Source organism: Tenrec ecaudatus, chromosome 1 (genome assembly GCF_050624435.1).
Source record: "Tenrec ecaudatus isolate mTenEca1 chromosome 1, mTenEca1.hap1, whole genome shotgun sequence".
In the NCBI taxonomy this organism is placed as follows: Eukaryota; Metazoa; Chordata; class Mammalia; order Afrosoricida; family Tenrecidae; genus Tenrec; species Tenrec ecaudatus.
The window spans coordinates 22,326,042-22,343,304 of NC_134530.1; the positions used below are offsets into that span (position 1 = coordinate 22,326,042).

At 54.9% G+C, this 17,263-nt stretch overlaps 1 protein-coding gene across 1 annotated transcript in view; it reads right to left on the bottom strand.

Moving 5' to 3' along the window:
* Positions 1–2,284: 2,284 nt before the first annotated feature.
* The window catches only part of MED26 (mediator complex subunit 26), a 33,216-nt gene continuing 18,237 nt past the window's right edge, over positions 2,285–17,263 (bottom strand). Inside the window, exons 2-3 of the mRNA XM_075548634.1 lie at positions 5,125–5,199; positions 2,285–4,870 (exon numbers count right to left, since the gene is read on the bottom strand). Of these exons, the coding sequence (XP_075404749.1) occupies positions 3,230–4,870; positions 5,125–5,199 (1,716 nt within the window). The 3' untranslated portion in view covers positions 2,285–3,229. The remainder of the gene's footprint in view (positions 4,871–5,124; positions 5,200–17,263) is intronic.

Here is a 17,263-nt window from a genome sequence, read left to right on the forward strand (position 1 = left end):
ATTGGCCCTAGGAACGCACGCGTCACCGCCCGCGCGCCGGCGGACGCACCCCCTACCACGTCGCGACTACAAACTCCGCCCACCGGAGTGTTTCCGGCGGAACGGGACTGCGGCCGGAAGCCAGGGGGCGGGCGGCAGGGCCGGAGAGGAGGGCAGCGGGCGAGTGGTGGCTGGGACGGCCACCCTCGGTGGCGGGAGGGAGGGGTTGGGGGAAGAAGCCAGGTGGCGAACCTGCCCGTCCGTCTTTCTGACGGAACGGTGCGGTAGACGTCGGCGGGTCCGCGCAGAGAGCAGGCGCACCTGGCAGCCTGCGGCCGTGGGCCCGACCAGGCCAGCGGAGCAAGGCGAGAAGTTACCAGCAAGAGGGTATCATTCTACTAGAGGGATTTTCATTTGTTCCAGAAGTCATGTGCATCCAGCTATTTGCGGGCCGGGAGAGGGCGGTCAAAATTCTGAGCCTATTTAAGGAATTCAGGAAGTCGAGGGTGGGAACTGTAGTTTTCCCCTGGCATTCTCAAAGCCTGGAATTACCCAGGGTTTTACTGGGTACTCGGGGCTCCCTGCGGGTGGGGCGGAGGAGCAACCACTTGCTTGAAGCTTGGCACAGATGCATATGGGGTGCCAACTTCTGCACCTCAGTATCTTCCTGTGATCCTGTTAAGAGCAGTTACTTTAGGTAGGTCGCTGGCAGCACTGCCACTCATCTCGTGAGCAAGGCAGAGAGGCTGAGGAGCCCAATTAGTCTTGGTGCGGTGCCACTAAGGTTCACGCGGGGGCCCATACTGTGTTCTGGTGGTGTGCTCAGTTTTTATCATTGGTTAGATTTTACGTCAACTTGTACATGGGTGACAGGCGTTCTGGGCTGCTAACGGCAAGGTCAGCTGTTAATAACCACCAGCCTCACCAGCGGCTCCACAGAATGGCTCCACAGAATGGCGGGGCTTTCTATTCCCGTTAGAGGTACAGCCTCAGAAACTCACAAGGGCAGTTCTACCTGACCCAATAAGGTCACTACGAGTGGGGCCATGAGTTGGCATGACTTCGTGGCAGTAAGTTTGGTTTGGTGAGTTTTGTACTTGGATGAAAGTGTAGGGGTGGTCTAACCTGTCAATCAGGTCATGGCCTGATGACGCCATCTTGAAGGTGTGGCCTCTACAAAGGGAAACTGGGAACCTCTCCCCACTTTCTGGCTTGCCATGTCTATGCCAAGGGTGGTCCCCAAGTAGGCCTAGCCATTTTCCCACAGACCTTGGGTTCGCCCAACTCTGTACCCGCCGGCCTGAGATTTTACTGCTTCCTGCTTTAACAGCCAGCCTGCAGCTTCCTGAATCTGAAGAGGGCCTTTGGCTAGCATGGGACCCGTGGACTTGAGTTGGACTGGGTTGGCTACTTGATATAAAGCTCATTCCATGATACATGTGACTGTCACTGATTTTGTTACTCAAGACCACCCAGCCTAACACAGAGCCCTTCTAACTCTAGGACAGGCCTGAGGATGTATGTGCATGATTTAAGCATCAGCCAGAACCACACAGCTTGTAGCTGGCAGTCATGCACCAGCCATCGGAAAACTGGTAACCCTGAAACTCAGGTACCGGGCTGGCTGGGGTCCTGTAGGCTGGCGCACCTGAACACCATTTCTCGTTAGGGAACGCTGTGAGATTAGATGACCTACTCCAGAATGAAAAAAGGCTAGAAACCCAAAGTCAGCATACTTAGGGTATCAAGAGTGATCACTGTACAACCAGTTAAAAACCAAGAGGAGCATCAGTCAGACACTAAGGCCCACCTACTACATGCTGGACGGACACACATACACACATGGGGTGAGTGGGGCACGCGTATCACACACTTCAGATTCTGCCTTTTCTATGTGACAGCCTCCACCCACATCTCTGATCTGGGGGTGGAGGGCAGTGAAGGCAATGTCCTCACAGGGAACTGGACTGTCTGGTCCCCTGCATTAATGTCACAGAGTCCTTAGGTGTGAGCCTGCTTCCAGGTATCCGGGGCAGGTAGGTGAGTATGGACAGTAATATGCTTCCCTAGGACCCTAGGTTGGGCACCCAAATCTAACAGGCAACCTAGCGATGAGAGGGCAATCATGTGGCCAACTTCCGCCAGTCCCTGGTGTGCCTCCCACTTTGGCTGGCTTGGTGGCGGTGGGGTCTGTAACTGTAGGCTTTCTAGCTCACCCACACTCAAGAGAAAGACTGCGTGGTGTGTCGGTTGGCCTTGGCTGCCAAGCACCCAATCAGAAACCACTCCCAGGATGGTTTGTGCAAATGGTTTTTTTTTTATTTCCACATTTATATCACAAGGTGTCCACTGACTGGACCAAATAGCAAAGTTGCCTCTTCTGTGTCCTGGGGACCCAGAAGTCTAGGTACTGTACATTCACTAAGGCTCCTTGTTTTTGCAGTCCGCATTTCTGACAGATAGCCATAAGGCAAACAACTCTACAGGAATGCTCGCGAGTGTTTCCAGCCCAGACAGGCCACCCCGGCCCAGCACAGCGCACAGCTCAGCAGCACCCATGTGCCACTGTGGGGTTTTATGGGGGAGCACTCTAGAAAGAGGATTTTCTAGAGATACTGGAAAAGGGGCGGTTTGGATGAGGGGGGGAAGGAAAGTTGTCTGGCTGGTGGTCAGATGGAACAGGGAGGAAATTAACTCTTGAAAAAACAAAATTTTTGCAGCATTTCCTTAGAAACAGGATTGTAACTGAAACCAGATATTAACGTGTGGCTACCTGGGGAACATGGGGTCTAACTGGTGGCCGCCTCGTGCCACCAGGCCCCAGGAGGCTGGGAAAAGGCTCAGCCACGACTGGGTGGGAGTGAGCGGCAGTGGACAACGACCACACTCCCTTCCCATCTCCCAGCAGCCTTAGGGCCAAACAACAACACAAACAATGCAAATAAATAAGACGCGTGCTCTTGGTTCTGACAAAGGTAACATCTCCCACAAGTGTTCTGTGCCTGCCTGCAGTGGGGCCCTACCCTTGTGGCCGGTACTCTGCACTGTCACCGGGCGGGCCCCTCATGCCTCCAGCTGACCTCTGAAACTCGCTGTGCCATCCATCCCGCAGTCCTTCCTATGCGTTTGTTAGTAAACTGGTAGCAGCATTTCACAAAAGAAGGAGAGTTGGGGGGACAGTGCGCCAGGGCACCGCCCACCCTAGGTGCCTTCCCCAGGCCTCCACACCCACCCTCTGCCCACCCAGAAGTCAGTCCAAGCAGACATAAGGCAGAATGTTCAGGCGCCCATCGTCACCGTGTGGGTCGAGGGCTATGCACTGCGTCCAATCATACCAGGTACCCTGTGTGTCAAAACACCCGTTCACGCCCGGCCAGTGGTGGGCCTGGATGCGCTCCAGGTCGGCCGGCGTGACCTCCCGCGTGCACCCTGGCAGGTCCGCAGGTGGGCTGTGCGGTGCAAGCACGTGCGTGTCTCGGGCGACATGTCGCTTGGCACTCTCCTCCTGCCGCAGATACTCGGCCATGAAGTGGTGTGCGCCTGGTGTCTGGGCGCCCGAGGATGACAGCAGGCTGCTCTGTCGGCTCAGGTAGGACTGGATCATCTCATTGCGCGACAGCTCCTGCCAGTTCGTCTGCTCAAAGGGGCTCTGAAGGCCGCCTTTGGGCTCCTGTGCGTCCGGTTCAGTTCGGGGGGGCTCGGGGCGCGTAGGGCTCTCGACCTGCACGGGCTCCTTCTGGGTCAGAGGTTTTATCTGTCTCGTCATGGGGTCAAAGGTGAGCTTGCGCTCTTTTAACCTCACAGGTTTGACACCTGCCTCAGGGCCCTGCCCGTCCAAGTTCACCGTGTAGTCTCGCGGCCTGTACCGCTTTTTCTTCCTGCTCTCCGAGCCACCCGAGGAGGCGGCATCACTGTCTGCCCTAGAGGAGTCCGGGGACAGGCCTGCTCGCAAGAGCAGTGGCGGCTCAGCTGGTGGCGGTCCTGCCTTGCAGCCTGGCCCTGCCAGCCTCTGGTGGCCCTCAGGCTGGTCAGGCCAGCGTCCTGGGCTTTCTGCATTGGACAGTAGCTCCAGCCGCCGGACGGGGGGTGTGAGAGGCTGTGCCAGTGGGAGGGGCGTGGGCGCCTGTGTGGCCTCCAGTGATAGAAGCCGCGGTGAGGAGCTGGGTGCAGAGCCCTTGGGCACATGCAGGCCCCGCTGCCGGGCCATGGGACCTTCTTGCCTTGAGTTCCGAGGGCTGAAGGAGCAGCGGGAGGGTGCACGGGGGTGGGGCGGACCTGGGGTCTCGTCCACCCTGTCCAGGGACTGCAGTGCAGCGGCCTTGGCCCCCAGGCCTGGGCCTGGAGAGCTGGTGTTTGGCCTCACGGGGTGGATGGGGATCCAGTTGCTGTGCTTGTCGTTCTCGCCGGGATCCAGGTGGCCGCCCTCAGGGCCCGTGTGCCCACTGCCGTCCAGTGGACCAGTGAAGCTCTCTGGGCTCCCGCTGATCCCATTGGTGGGCAGGGGGGATGAGTTGGGGGCCAGGGGCTCATGACTAGCCTTGGCGGCCTTAGGTGGTGGCCCAGGGTGGCCCAGGTCACGCTGGTCCCCACGGCGCTTGCGGCTGCCTGGCCTGTCCAGCCGCTGCCCGGGCAGCCTTTGGATATCATTGCGGCTCTTCAGGTCATGGATGCTCCGGGGCCCCGCGGTCACCCCCACCTCAGGTCGGCAGTTGTGAGCACCCCCGTTGGCAGATCCTGGGCCACCAGGCAGCCCACGCAGAGCCGCCTCGCCTTGGTGCACGGGCTCGATGAGTTTCTGCCAGCTCCGCAGCAGCTTCTTGGCCCGCTTGGCCAGCTCCTCGTTCTTGGTCTTCTTTCGGACGTCGTTGATGAGCTTCCCCAGCCGTGTCTCCTGCAACAGAGTGGGTGGTGAGCGCCTAGCCCACCCAGGAGAGGCTACCCCAGCCGGAGGGCCCATAACAGCTCCATTCCCAACCTGATGCCAGGGGCTCCAACCTAGAGAGGTCCAGCCTTAGGGATGCAGCCCCCCACAGTCCCTGCAGGGCCTTGAGGGGCAGCCCCTCACTCAGTCCTCAGAGGCACCATTAAGGCACACTCATTCACAGGGACAGGCTTGGGGATGCTGGGGACTTGGTATGCACTCACCTCCAGCGCCTCTTTGGTGATAGGATATTTCTCCAGACTGGAGATGACTTCCAACACCGCCACCATGTTCCGGATCTGCAAGACAAGAGCTGCCATCAGCACTGCTCTTGCAAAGTGCCCAAAGCCAACACAGCCCCAAGTGGTTCCCCTACCCCCACCCCTCCCAGCTCCCAGACAGGCCTTCTCTGGGCAGTAAAACAGGCAGACGCATAATGAAACCCCAGAGCCTGGGAGAGAGCAGGGCGATGCACTGAGCCCCAAGTAGGCAGACATGGAGTGGGAACAGCATTTCTCCGTAGCCTGGCAGAATGTTCTAAAACACTGCACAGGCCTGTGGATGGACTCAACCCCACTAACGGGTACTCCGAGAAGGCTAAAATGATCACAAGAGGTAAAGGAATGCTTGTCATGTTAACACACACTGTATTTTTGCTGAGAACACACAGAAGACATATCCCAACCCCCTCAGTTCCAGACATCACGATCAGTGACGTTAGACACATCTCTTCACACGGTGTCAACAGTTTCCTTATTTCTGTTCAAGCTGTTTCACTCTCATTAACTTGTGCCGAAACAGTATCAAAACATTTCAACACCAACAGATGGAGGCTCCGTCTCCCTAATAACGAGTAAAGTGCCAGTGAAGGCTAGGCCCCAAAAAGGGCCCAGCAGAAATGTCTTCTGGGAAACATGGTGGTGAGGGTGCAGCCAGCCTCGGGGTCTAGTGTGACTCGACCTGGTAGCTCCAGGGACCAGCATGTCCAGCCCTGCCCCAATCTATGAGCTGGCCTGGCTCCAAGCACTCGCTACCTGTTAGCTCCTTCACATATTACAACCACTCCTGGGTGCACAGAGTACCTGCTGTGTGGACTGGTCCTAAAAAGGTCTCCCCAATGCCCCTGTTCAAGCCCAGCACCTTGCCCAGAACAGCTGCTCTGCAGACCAGACTAGGAGATGTGAATGAGAAGACACAGCAGAGCAGCTACAAGGGGTCAAGGGGTCACCAAGAGTCACCAGACATAGGTTCCTGTAGGACCGCTCAGCAGTGGGGAACCACAGCCGCACCTCCAGGACCAATTCCTAGCCCAGAGGGAAAAACCCAGCCCCAGCGATTCCAATGAACTCCAATAGTAAACTCTAACGAGACACAGAGATGGAAAAGGAAGCACTGAAACTCTTGACACTTTGTACAAGCAGCATAGGCCATCCTTGTAGTCTTGGGGCCCACGCATACGTCTCTCAGGCCCCAAAGCACTAAGTGGAGGAAAAAGTAAAATCAAGAAGCTCTGCTGGGTGAAGGGAGCAGGCAAGTCACAGCTTGGGGGTTAAACAAGGACCCAAGAAAGACATGGAGGTACAAATCGACGGAGCTCTCCCTTAGGCTCAGCAATAACCTCTCACAGCCACAACCTTCCAGGGGCTCTGGGGAGAGCGGGAGGGGAGACCCACCAAATAGAAGCTTGTGATGTGCCCCTATAATGGGCAGTGTGCACAATCTACACTGCAAATGTGGGGGGACCCTGCAAGGGTAAAAGGTCCTGGGAACCCAGGTGGCACAGTGGGTTATGAGTCAGTAGTTCGAAACCTACCGGGCTTCTCCAAGAGGCACAGATGAGACTGACAGCCTCGGAAACCCACAGGGGCAGGTCTGCCCAGTCCTACAGGGCTGCTCAGTCAGAAGTGATTCGATGGCAGCAGGTGTTTCGGCAAGAGGACGCAGATACAGCACGAGGGGCACACCGTCTCAGCACCATCTCTGCTGGTTTCTGGAACATCTCTTGCATATACAAGCAGGTGGACACACTTGTCCAGGGGACCCCTGGGTGCGCATCTAGTCATTACAGAAGAGGTTACAATCGGGGCCCTGAGACCTGAGTGGGGCTGACTGAGCATAATCAGAGAAATGCATCCTTACCTGCAAGTAAGAGAGATTGCTGCGGCCCACTGCGTGACCCCAGATCCTCGCGGGACTAGGGCCTGGTGGTTCCTGTCACTATCAGAACACGCCATCGCACATAAGCAGCTTCCACAACATGCCTTCATTGTCAGTTGTTGTTAGGGGTCATGAGGTTGTTTCCAACTCATGGCGACCCTATGCACAAGGGGGGGGGATCCCCCAATTCTGTGCCTTCTTCACAATTGTTCCTGTGCCTGAGCCCACTGCTGCAACCTCCGTGTCAGTGTCAGCCCATCTCCTCGAGGACCTTCCTCTCTCACGGTCCCTCCGCTTCACTAAGCATGGTGTCCTTCTCCAGGGACCGGTCTCTCCTGAGAACATGCCCAAAGTCTGTAGAATGAAGCCTTGCAATCTTTGCTTCTGAGGAGCACTCTGGCCGTTCTTGCCAGACAGACGTGTCTGTCCAGCACCGAGGTTGAGATGCATGCGGCTCTTTCTGTCCTCCTTAGTCAGTATCTAGCTTTCACATGCACACAAGGCAACTGGGAGCACCATGTCTGTCTTATCCTGCTCCTGGTCAGAGGGAGGTGTATGGGGAGGGGCTTGGCCTCTTTGTCCATATGCTCTCCAGCTTCTAGGGTTCCTGGGCTTCTGGCTTCTCGGGATCTCCCCCAAGATGCGTACATGTGGGTGCTCTTTTGCACGTGGTTGCTTGTGTCCAGTTGTGAACCCCTTTGAGGCTGTAAAACCTGAAACTTGTCCCGTCCTTCAACAAAACCCACTTGGGTTACAAAACGGGCTTCGGCGTGAATTCTTTCATCGTGTGAAGCCAAGTACCAAGGTATTGCCCACTCGAGAAACCTCACATTGTGGTACTGTGTGACTTGGATACACCTTTAGGTAAGTCAGGTCAGGATATGTCCCTGGAGCACCACCCCCCACCTTCCTGCCTCACTGAGGTGCTTCCGGACTTCCACCTCACCACCCATGAGAGACTGAGAAACTGGTGGCTCAGTCAAACTTTCTGGTTCAAACTTTCCAAGTGCTGGTGTGCAGTCTGGAAAAGATGCTGGCCTCTGTAGGAGGGGAGATGGGACTTTTCGCACCCAGACACTGCTGCTGCCATCCCCCGGGACCATGTCCTTTGGGGCCACATGAGATCTACTGCTACTCTGGGGCCATGTGTAACATGGGCAATGATCTGTCCCCATTGACTGTCTAATTGGCATAGCTCTGCACCACCATCTGGCCTCAGTACATTCTAGGGACGAGAGGGAAAGCTAGGCTCAGGAGAACAATATTAAGTGTGGACAGGTACTGGTTGCTAACCAATGCCCATTGATTGCCTCCCAGGTTTCTAAGACCCCTGAACAAGGCACCTAGTGTCATGTGTGCCATGCTACCACTGCAAACAAACTGGCCATTGGGCAGAGCTCTGTCCTGTGGGAGACACCCAGGAAGGGACCTGCCCCAGGTGAGTGTGCAGCTGCTAACCGAGGACTGAAATGGCCAGGCCTGGACGGCCCAGCAATAGATCTCTGTTACTGGTCTGGAGCCTCGGTTCCAGGGCAAAGTGTTTGGATCTACCATTCACAGGTAAAACCATGGAGGTCGTCTCAACGAGACCCCTCAAAAGCGGAGCAATCAGACAAGTACTCGAGAACTAATGGATGGTCTTGATGGTGCTTCACTGACACCCCAAGGCAGAAGTGAACGAGAATGCAAATGGTTTTTCTTCAGTGAGTGTGTCCCGGGAAGAAAAGAATAGCTGGCCCCTTGGCATGGGGGATGGGAGGACAATTCAGAGACCTCTTTCTAGTTGCAGACATTATCAGAAACATCAAAAAAGACCCTGTGGATTCATGAGTAACAATTGTTGCCTTTCTGACACTTTTAACAATTTCTACCATGGCTGCAGTTACAGCATCAATTAATGCTGAAATGTGACTGGAACATTAGATTTTGTATACCTACTGCTTCTACAGAAGGATCTGGTGTACAGGGAGCAGACATGTCACATCCACAGCCCCTCTGACCTTAAAACATAAAAGGGGATTGTGGACCACTAAGGACTGGAAGGAAGTGTATGCCGCCTGATGTCTTGTCTACCCTCATAACCACAGAGCTAGAAAGACCGGCCCTGGTGTCAGAAAAAGAACCGCACAATTGAGATACAGAGAGCATCAAATACACATTCTCCAGGTGGGAAGAAGTCCCACAAAAGGCTGCCATGAAAAGGTTACCACAGAGATGTCTCTACGAGTACATGGCAGCTCACTAAGAGGCTGAAGTGTACCTATCTTTAAAACCAATCGGGTTCCCTGGTCCTCCCGGCTCAGAGCTTGACTCTCCCATGGAAGTAGCAATCCATTCTATGTGATGGCTTTTGATATTTATCATAGGGTGTTACCCTGGTGAATTCGGGGGACATTCAAGGTTAAGACACTGCCCATGCTATTGTGTATGTGCCTGCTGGGGGCTTGCCTGCCTTGCTACTATATATATTTGCAGTTAAATTATAAAAAATTCTCTCGCTCTGAAAAGAAAAAATTATACCATGGCTTGGGTCAGGCCTCCAAGATATGTTCTTGCTTTTCAATATTCTAAAGAGGTTTACTGCAGCAGATACACCTAATGCACTGTCTTTTGATCTCCTGACTGCTGCGTCCATAAGCTGACTGTGGATGCAAGCAAGACAAAATCCTTGACAACTTCAACCTTTTCTTCATTGATCATGTGACTTACTGGTTCAGTTGTGGGACTATGGTTTTCTGTACATTGAGTAATCTGTACTGAAGGCTGCAGTCCTCAGTTGAGCAGGTAGGAAGTGGGTGACAGACTAGTGTCATAGGTGGAGGGTCTCCGCTCAATTTAGTACCTGTAGCTATGGGAGTCCCCATTTTCTGGAGGTCCCTCCGTCTCTAATCCAGCTTTGGCAAATCCTGGCTATCTCTCTGACCCACTGAAATGATGGTGGCGTCTCTCCTCATAGCCTCCTGCCATGGAAGAGGTCGCACTGAGATGTCCTCTCTAGCATAAAGGTGACCAGGTAGGACAAATTGAGAGGTCACCAACACACAGCTGCCCCTCTTCCCCAAGTGTCTGCTGGAAAATCTAAGGGGAACCAGTTGGTTGGAGGTCTGGAGCAGGGCTCCTTGATGGGCAGGGACTAGGCAGGTCTTGGGCAACAAGGCCAGCCCACTTCCCGGTGCTGGCACCGGCAGGCACAGCACAGGTAGCAGAGTGTCCTTGTCTTGGGGCAGCCGTCCTCCAGTCCTCCTCTTGCCAGATGGCCAAAGAAGCAGGATACCTGGAGCTGCGGAGGTGAAAGGTCAGGTGACCAGCGCTGCTGGACTGTTGGCTCAGGAACTGGATAGTCTGCCTGCTGCCTACATGACACAGGCAGTCCCATCATGTGCTGTCGACCCCCCAGGATGGATGTGTAGAGCTTTGGGGTACAATGCCCACTGAGCAGTGCCTCAGATAGGGCTATGCTGTGATGGAGGCCCGGCAGGTGGCCCCAGAGAGGAGCCTCCCTCCTCAGAGGCACCCCTGGGGCAGGGCAACTGTGCAGTGAGGCCAGTACAGGGACCAGGATAGGAAGTTTCAGTGAGAGCAGGGTCTGTGTTCATGGGGAGCAGTGAGGGGTCGTCAAGTGACCCTCCCAATGAGGAAGTGGGCAGGGCTGGGCAAGGGGTGTGAGGCTGGCACCCAGCTTGCCCTGACCTTGTAAGCCCAGTGTCTCCGCCCACCCTCCAGCCTCTGTTTGTAAGAGACCGTGGCCCTTGGCATCGCCTCAGAGCCTCCTCCACTGGAAACCGCCACAGAGCACAGCACTGCCCACTCCAACCCCGGCTTCCTCAGATGACCTGCCCACTACACTAGGAGCTCAGACCCAGGTCTCAGGGATGGGGCAGCAGCTGCTCCTGCCCTGCCCATCCCAAGCAGGCCCCAGTGGCCTGTGCTAAGCTAGGAATCTGCCTCCTTGCCAGCAGCTTCCCCCTAAATCCCAGGAAGCCGCCTGTACTCAGAAACCCTGCCCACAGCAAGATGGTCACCAAAGCCACCCCCACTGAGGAGACCCATAGCCCCAGGCCTGAGACAGCCCCCCCACCCAAAGCAGCCCTCAGCCAGGCCTCAGCTACCAGCACATGGGTGGTCTTCATCGGGAACCGAGACTACGCTCTGGTGTCTGTGGACCTGCACTCATTGCCCCTCTACATCCAACGGGACCCCCGAAAACCTCCGCCTCCAGGAACAGCAGGTGTATAATCCTCAAAAAGGGGGGACTCTGGCCCTAGCATTGACTGCAGCCCACAGGCAAGTTGGGATGCAGAGGTTCAACAGCCATCCTGTGGGGACCCACCAGTTGTCACCTTCACACCACTTTACAGACCAGGACACTGACCTGTCCTGCTGAAGGTGGACTTGTACCCACCCTGACATCTCTTGGCAGGACTTGCCGAGACCCTAAGGCTCAAAGCTTATAGGAGTGGGGAAGCACCCTAGCCCCAGATTCTTTTCCCAGCTCAACTCCACTACGGGACCCCATACCTAGTGTTCACTCCACTGTGTGCCCCAGTGTCTCCACCCAAGCTGGTGTCCTCCAACCTCCACCTGCTGACTGCATCCACAGCAGGGGCAGGAGACAGTTCACTTTAAAGCAGCTTCGTGCTTTTGTGCAGAATGCTCTGTGCTAGACTTGATGGGAGACCACTCAATTTGGAAGTTCTCCAGCAAGCAAACTATCAGGCCAACCCAAACCTATCACACACGCTGACCGACCCCACCAGGAGTCCTTGAGGGAATTCAGGCCCATCCCTCCTCTGCCCCCACAGCTGTCTGTGAGTGGTCCTTCCTCCAGCCCCACCCCCACCCAGGTGCCTTCCTCCCAAGGGGCCTCAAAGAGGCAGCCAGCCGCCCAGGCCTCCAGTCCAGGGGCTGCAAGAGGAAGGAGGTTGGCTGGCCGCTCACCACTTGCAAAGCGCTTCCTCTCTGTGGGCCGTCCACAACCCCCACCCCACCTCACCCTGCCACTGAGCCTCTCTGCTGGGATTCCAATAAAGGGTTCTTAACAGTGTGGGCAGCAGAGCACAGAGGTCACTAAGCCCTAGGGAAGGGAGGCGGGGGGTCCCAGAGCACACACACTTCCTGCTCCGCTGAAAGCACGGAATCGGCAGTGGCCTGCTATATTGTGACAGAAAATGTCCAGCCAGCTGCCCCAGGGTTTTCACTGTGAACCTGACTTGTGAAACAGCCGTTCCACTTTCCCATGTTCTCCTTCACGTCCAGCTCCCAGTGCTGCTTGCTACTCGTTCCCAGCGAATCTTACTGTTTGACCACGAGGGACCGGGCCACTGTCAGGCACCCAACCAGAGGAGGGAGTCCAGAGGCCCTCCTGCCCTCGAATGTCTGTGGTCACTGAGAGGGCCTACTAGGTCACCACCGCCATCAGCCAGGAGCCCTCTGAACCGCACTGGCAGCAGAGGCAGATACAGGCATTGCCACTTGACCAGGCAGTGCTAGGACCTCGGACAAGGCACAGCCACACCACCAGCACAGAGGAACCCCCATCCGACCCCAGCCTGAGGAAGTGCCCCGTGTGTTCTTGGCTGCCAAAGGCAGATATTTGTACGGCAACTGGGACTGCACAGCTGTCTTTCCAGCCCCAGGTCACTAGGCTGTGGAGGCCTTCACAGAAGGGAGCTGGCTCATCCCCAGCAGAAGCCTGCCTGGGCCCTGACCCCCTGGGCTTGAAGAACCCATCCTGCCCTGCGAGGACTGTCATCTGATCCCCATTCCAGTAACGGGTAGCTCTGGGTTGAGAATCTGAACATGCAGGCTATGGGTAGGGAGAATTGACCCGGCCAGCCCGGGAGCCTGCCCATCCCATTGACAAGCTGTCACCAGCCCCACCCCCTGGCATCAGCCCCAGGCACAGAAGACTCCCTGCCGCCAGGACTAGCTTGATGGGTGGCAAGGTGACAGGCTCACTGTCACCTCTACTTGGAAAGGCCCGAGAAACCCTGTGGGGACACCAGTGAACATCCTGGGTCCCTGGGCAATCTCCAAGTGGGAAGTGACAATAGCAGGCCCAGCCCTCCCACAGTGTATCTTGTCCCCAACAAAAGAGGAGCTGAGGAAAAGGACCTGTGGAAGGTCCTTCCAGACTTCCCAGGAGGCCTTGGGCAAAGGGAGGGGGCACCTCAGAGGCACTTTATACCTTGATGGCAGATGGAAGAGGCCACCGGACTTTGGAATCCACAAGGGAGGGTGGTATGGTGCTGCCCCAGGCCTCCTGCAGAGCCCGCTCACTTCTAAGCACCACTGGTGACAACCAGGAACTCAGGCGAGAGCAGCCCTCCTGCAAGGCAGGCTCAGTCCCCATTTCACAGGGCCCAACTAACTGCGGGGCGGGTGGGGTGGTGGTGTTTCTGACCCCAGGTCCCACGGGGCTGCTTTACAGACTCCTCACAGACCTCATGGAAGCACGGCATTTCCCCAGCCACGTCCTACCACCATTATCCATCACACAGTGTGGAAGACAAAAAAACAAACTGCAAACAGCTCACTGAGACTTGCAGAGTCTCAAACGGTCAGTGACTATGCAGAAAAAGTGAATACTCACAAGGAAGGTGCCCTGGCTCCAGATCCTCCGTGCTTCACCCCCACTTGGCCACTGGAGACCATTGCTTCCCTGAGCTTCCAGGTGCAGTTGCCCCAGGGGCCCAAGCAGCCCACGTCTCACCTGCGCCCTCCTTAACCCAGTGATACCTTTGGGGATGTGCCCACTTGTTCCTGGGGCCCCAAACACTGTTCTCTCCAACACCTCCCCACCCTCCACCCCCCCATCACAAACAAACGAGCAGCACTGACAGCCTCTGAACAACTTACATCCCCTGCATGGTCGGCAGCTGAGGAGTCTGCACTCCTAGATGCTAATCTGAGTTCCATCCAAAGCAACTCAGTTGAGCTGCCTGTCATTTTCTCATGCCCCTTACAAGGAGGCAAGGCTACTGAAACAACTGCGTCTGCCTCCAGTGACAACGGGACACAAGGACAACGGGACACAAGGACACCCGGGTTTCCTGGCAGCCCCTCCAATTGCAGGTACATCCACGACTGCCTCCAGCCTGCAGCTCTGCTACTCCCAGGCTCTCCACTCAGGCCTCAGAGCCAGCAGCGTCCCAGGGAATCTGGGAGCTGAGTTGTAGATCTGAGGGCTGAAGATAGTGGGTGCAGTGCACCCTCTGAGGTACTGTCTAAGGAGTAAGTCAGACAAGGGCAAAGGGGATCCCACCAGGTCTGGGCTGCTGGGGGGCAGGTGGGGGGTACAATCTGTGAAGCTGAGGGGCGCCTAACCCATAGGGATACATAGACCCTCACTCACTGACTAAGGCAAGTGCGGGAGTGGGGTGCCACTATGATGATCCCAGAAAGAGTTCTGGACCAGGAAATACAGCATTGGTGTGCTCACAACGTCCTGGCAGCAACACATACTCTCACATGTGGTGTCTCAGCAACCAACACCCCAGGCACAAAGCTGCTGGGGTACTAGCCTACTCTGCCAAAGTAATCTCAATCTCGCCCTACCTCACCTGCTCCACCCTGCATTCAGGTGTTGCCCCTGCCCCCAGAACATATGCCACTATCCTTGTACACACTGCTGCTCACCCAGAGCTGGGGTTGTAAAGGAGCTGGCATTGGAGCCCAACACTGGTAGACTAGACCAAGTGCCTCTGACTGAGCAGTATTTGGAGCACCAGGGGGGTCACAAGACTCTCTGTAAGCTGGCGCCTTCTGGAGGCTGCAGGGTGGTGGCCCTTCCAGGGTTGGATGCCTACTCCCTACAGGCAGCAGTGGGGTGTTTCCACTGGTTTCTCAGATGGGGGTGCAGGGACATACTCAGGGGTGGTCAGGAGAGACTGAAAAAGCAAAAAAAAAAAAAAAAACAAAACCCAAAAACAAAACCCACAAAAAACCAAGCAAACAAAACCCCCAAATTCACTGCCATCGAGTCAATGCTGACTCAGAGCAACGCTACAGGGCAAGGTAGAACTGGCCCTTGTGACTTAACTCTTTACAAGATTAGAAAGCCCATGGAAACACGTAACCACCAGGCCTCCTGAGCTCTTCAGGAGACTGGAAAAGGACATCAGGCTGGAGAAGCTGTGGCTAAAGGAGGAAGCAGCTGGCTTCCCAGAGCTGGCGATCTGTGCACCCAGGCATTGCAGCCATCCTGCTGCACTGAGGGGTGAACCCACAGGGAGCTAGGCAGCACTCACAGGGCTTACCTTCTCCCCCGGCTAGGTGCCTCAAGGGAGCACACGAAATGCTATGACCTGAACTAAGGGCTATGAGGAAGATGAGCAGTGTGATGGGCTGGAGCAAGATTTCCCTCTTAATGGTGGCCAGGAGAGTGGTTATCACGGCCCCGTAAGGCAGCTGGCTTATCACAGACGGAGAACATGGCCCATGAGACACCTTGCCACCGAGAGAGCCTTCCAACAACAGTGGCACAAGAAGCCACTAGCACCACCTGGACAGGAGCCTCTGGCACTGCTAGGAACACCCTGGGCCCACGCTACCACTTACGGACCCCAATGCCCATCTCTTCAGCAACATCCAAACCAACAGGGATGATGCCTCCTCCCTAGGTGTTGGAGCCAACTTCCACCAGGAATATGGAAAGCCAGTCATTACAAGGAAACCACCACTTAAGATACACTCTCAAAATAAAGGTAAGGAGATGCTCAAAACTGACTTTTACTCTAATTGTTTCCTTCTGATTGTTACACCATAATTGTTTCATCCAGGCTCCGCGTGGTAGACATGAAATGGGGGTGCTGATAAGAATCTCTTTCCAGCTCCTCATTCAGTGGCATCATCTTAGCAGCTTGAAACCAGCCCAGGTGGGAGTAGGTACACTCCAGCCCCAGCCAGACACAATCAATTGATCAATCCAGTTTAGCTGTAGTGCTCTGTTGATGGGCTTGAGACTAAAAGTCTGCAGACCCTTTGTCAAATCTTGCCTGTTGCTGGTTTCTGTCAATAAAGTTTTGTTGGCATGTGGTCATACTTATTCATTTACATGTTGTCTATGGCTGCTTTGTGCTACATAGCCAGGTTGCCACAGAGACTATCTGAGCCACAAAGCCCAAAATACTTCCCCCATCTGGCCCTTTAGAGAAGTTTGCCAGGGTTTAGCATTAAGAAAGTAATGGGGCAACGGAATACTACTCAGACACCAAGAGAAACAAAGTTCAGACATATGCCACGACATAGGTGAACCTTGAAAACAGTCCACTGGCATGGAGTCGATTCTGATACAGAGCGACCCTCTCCAGGGTTTCTGGGGCTTTAAATCTGTACAAGAGCACACAGCCTCTTTTTTCTACCCAGGAGTGGCTGGAGGGTTTGAACCACCAAGATTGTGGTTAGCAGTTTAACGCGTACCCAACAGCACCACCAGAGGCGTGGAATAAGCCAGCTGCACAACGATAAATCCAACAGGATCTTACTTATATAAAACAAGTAAATAAACAAAAACAAACACTGCCATCAAGTCGATTCCAGCTCATAGTGATCCTACAGGACAGGGTAGAATTTCCCTTGTGGGTTTCTAAGACTATCACTCTTTATGGGAATAGAAAGCCTCATCTTTATACTAAATAAATATATAATAGAAATGATTATTAGCAGTTACCAGGGATAGAAGCGTGTGTGTGTGATTTTTGTCGTGTGTGTGTGTGTGTGTGTGTAGACCACACACAAATGGTGGTGTCTGACTTCTTGAGGGCTGAGAATCATTACCTGTGATCCTGAGAGGCAGAGGTCAGACATAACTCCTCCAACTTTTTAACAATCCAGCCGGCCATAGGTGCATGTGATCACGTCTCTGCTGGTCTACAGAATTCGCTGCAGGGGTCACATAGAACTCAGAGGTCAGACCCAGTTACAGAGCCTATTAGGGAAATTCCAGGTCATGATTTCCAATACAGTTCATTGATCACAACAGGTGTCTTCAGCCAGGCCTGCGGACAGGTCTCTCTCCAGCTCTTCATCCTACTAGGGCAAATGCTAAAAAGTTCTTTAGCTCTGCTGATAACTAGGGGAACTCCAATCCATCCAAGTGTGCCTGTCGGTTTTTTTCTCGATGGCAGTGAAGTTCCTCACCTCCGTTTCTGCCTCCAAGATGGCTCATTTTAAACTTGGCAAGATGGCAAAACTGATCGATCTCTT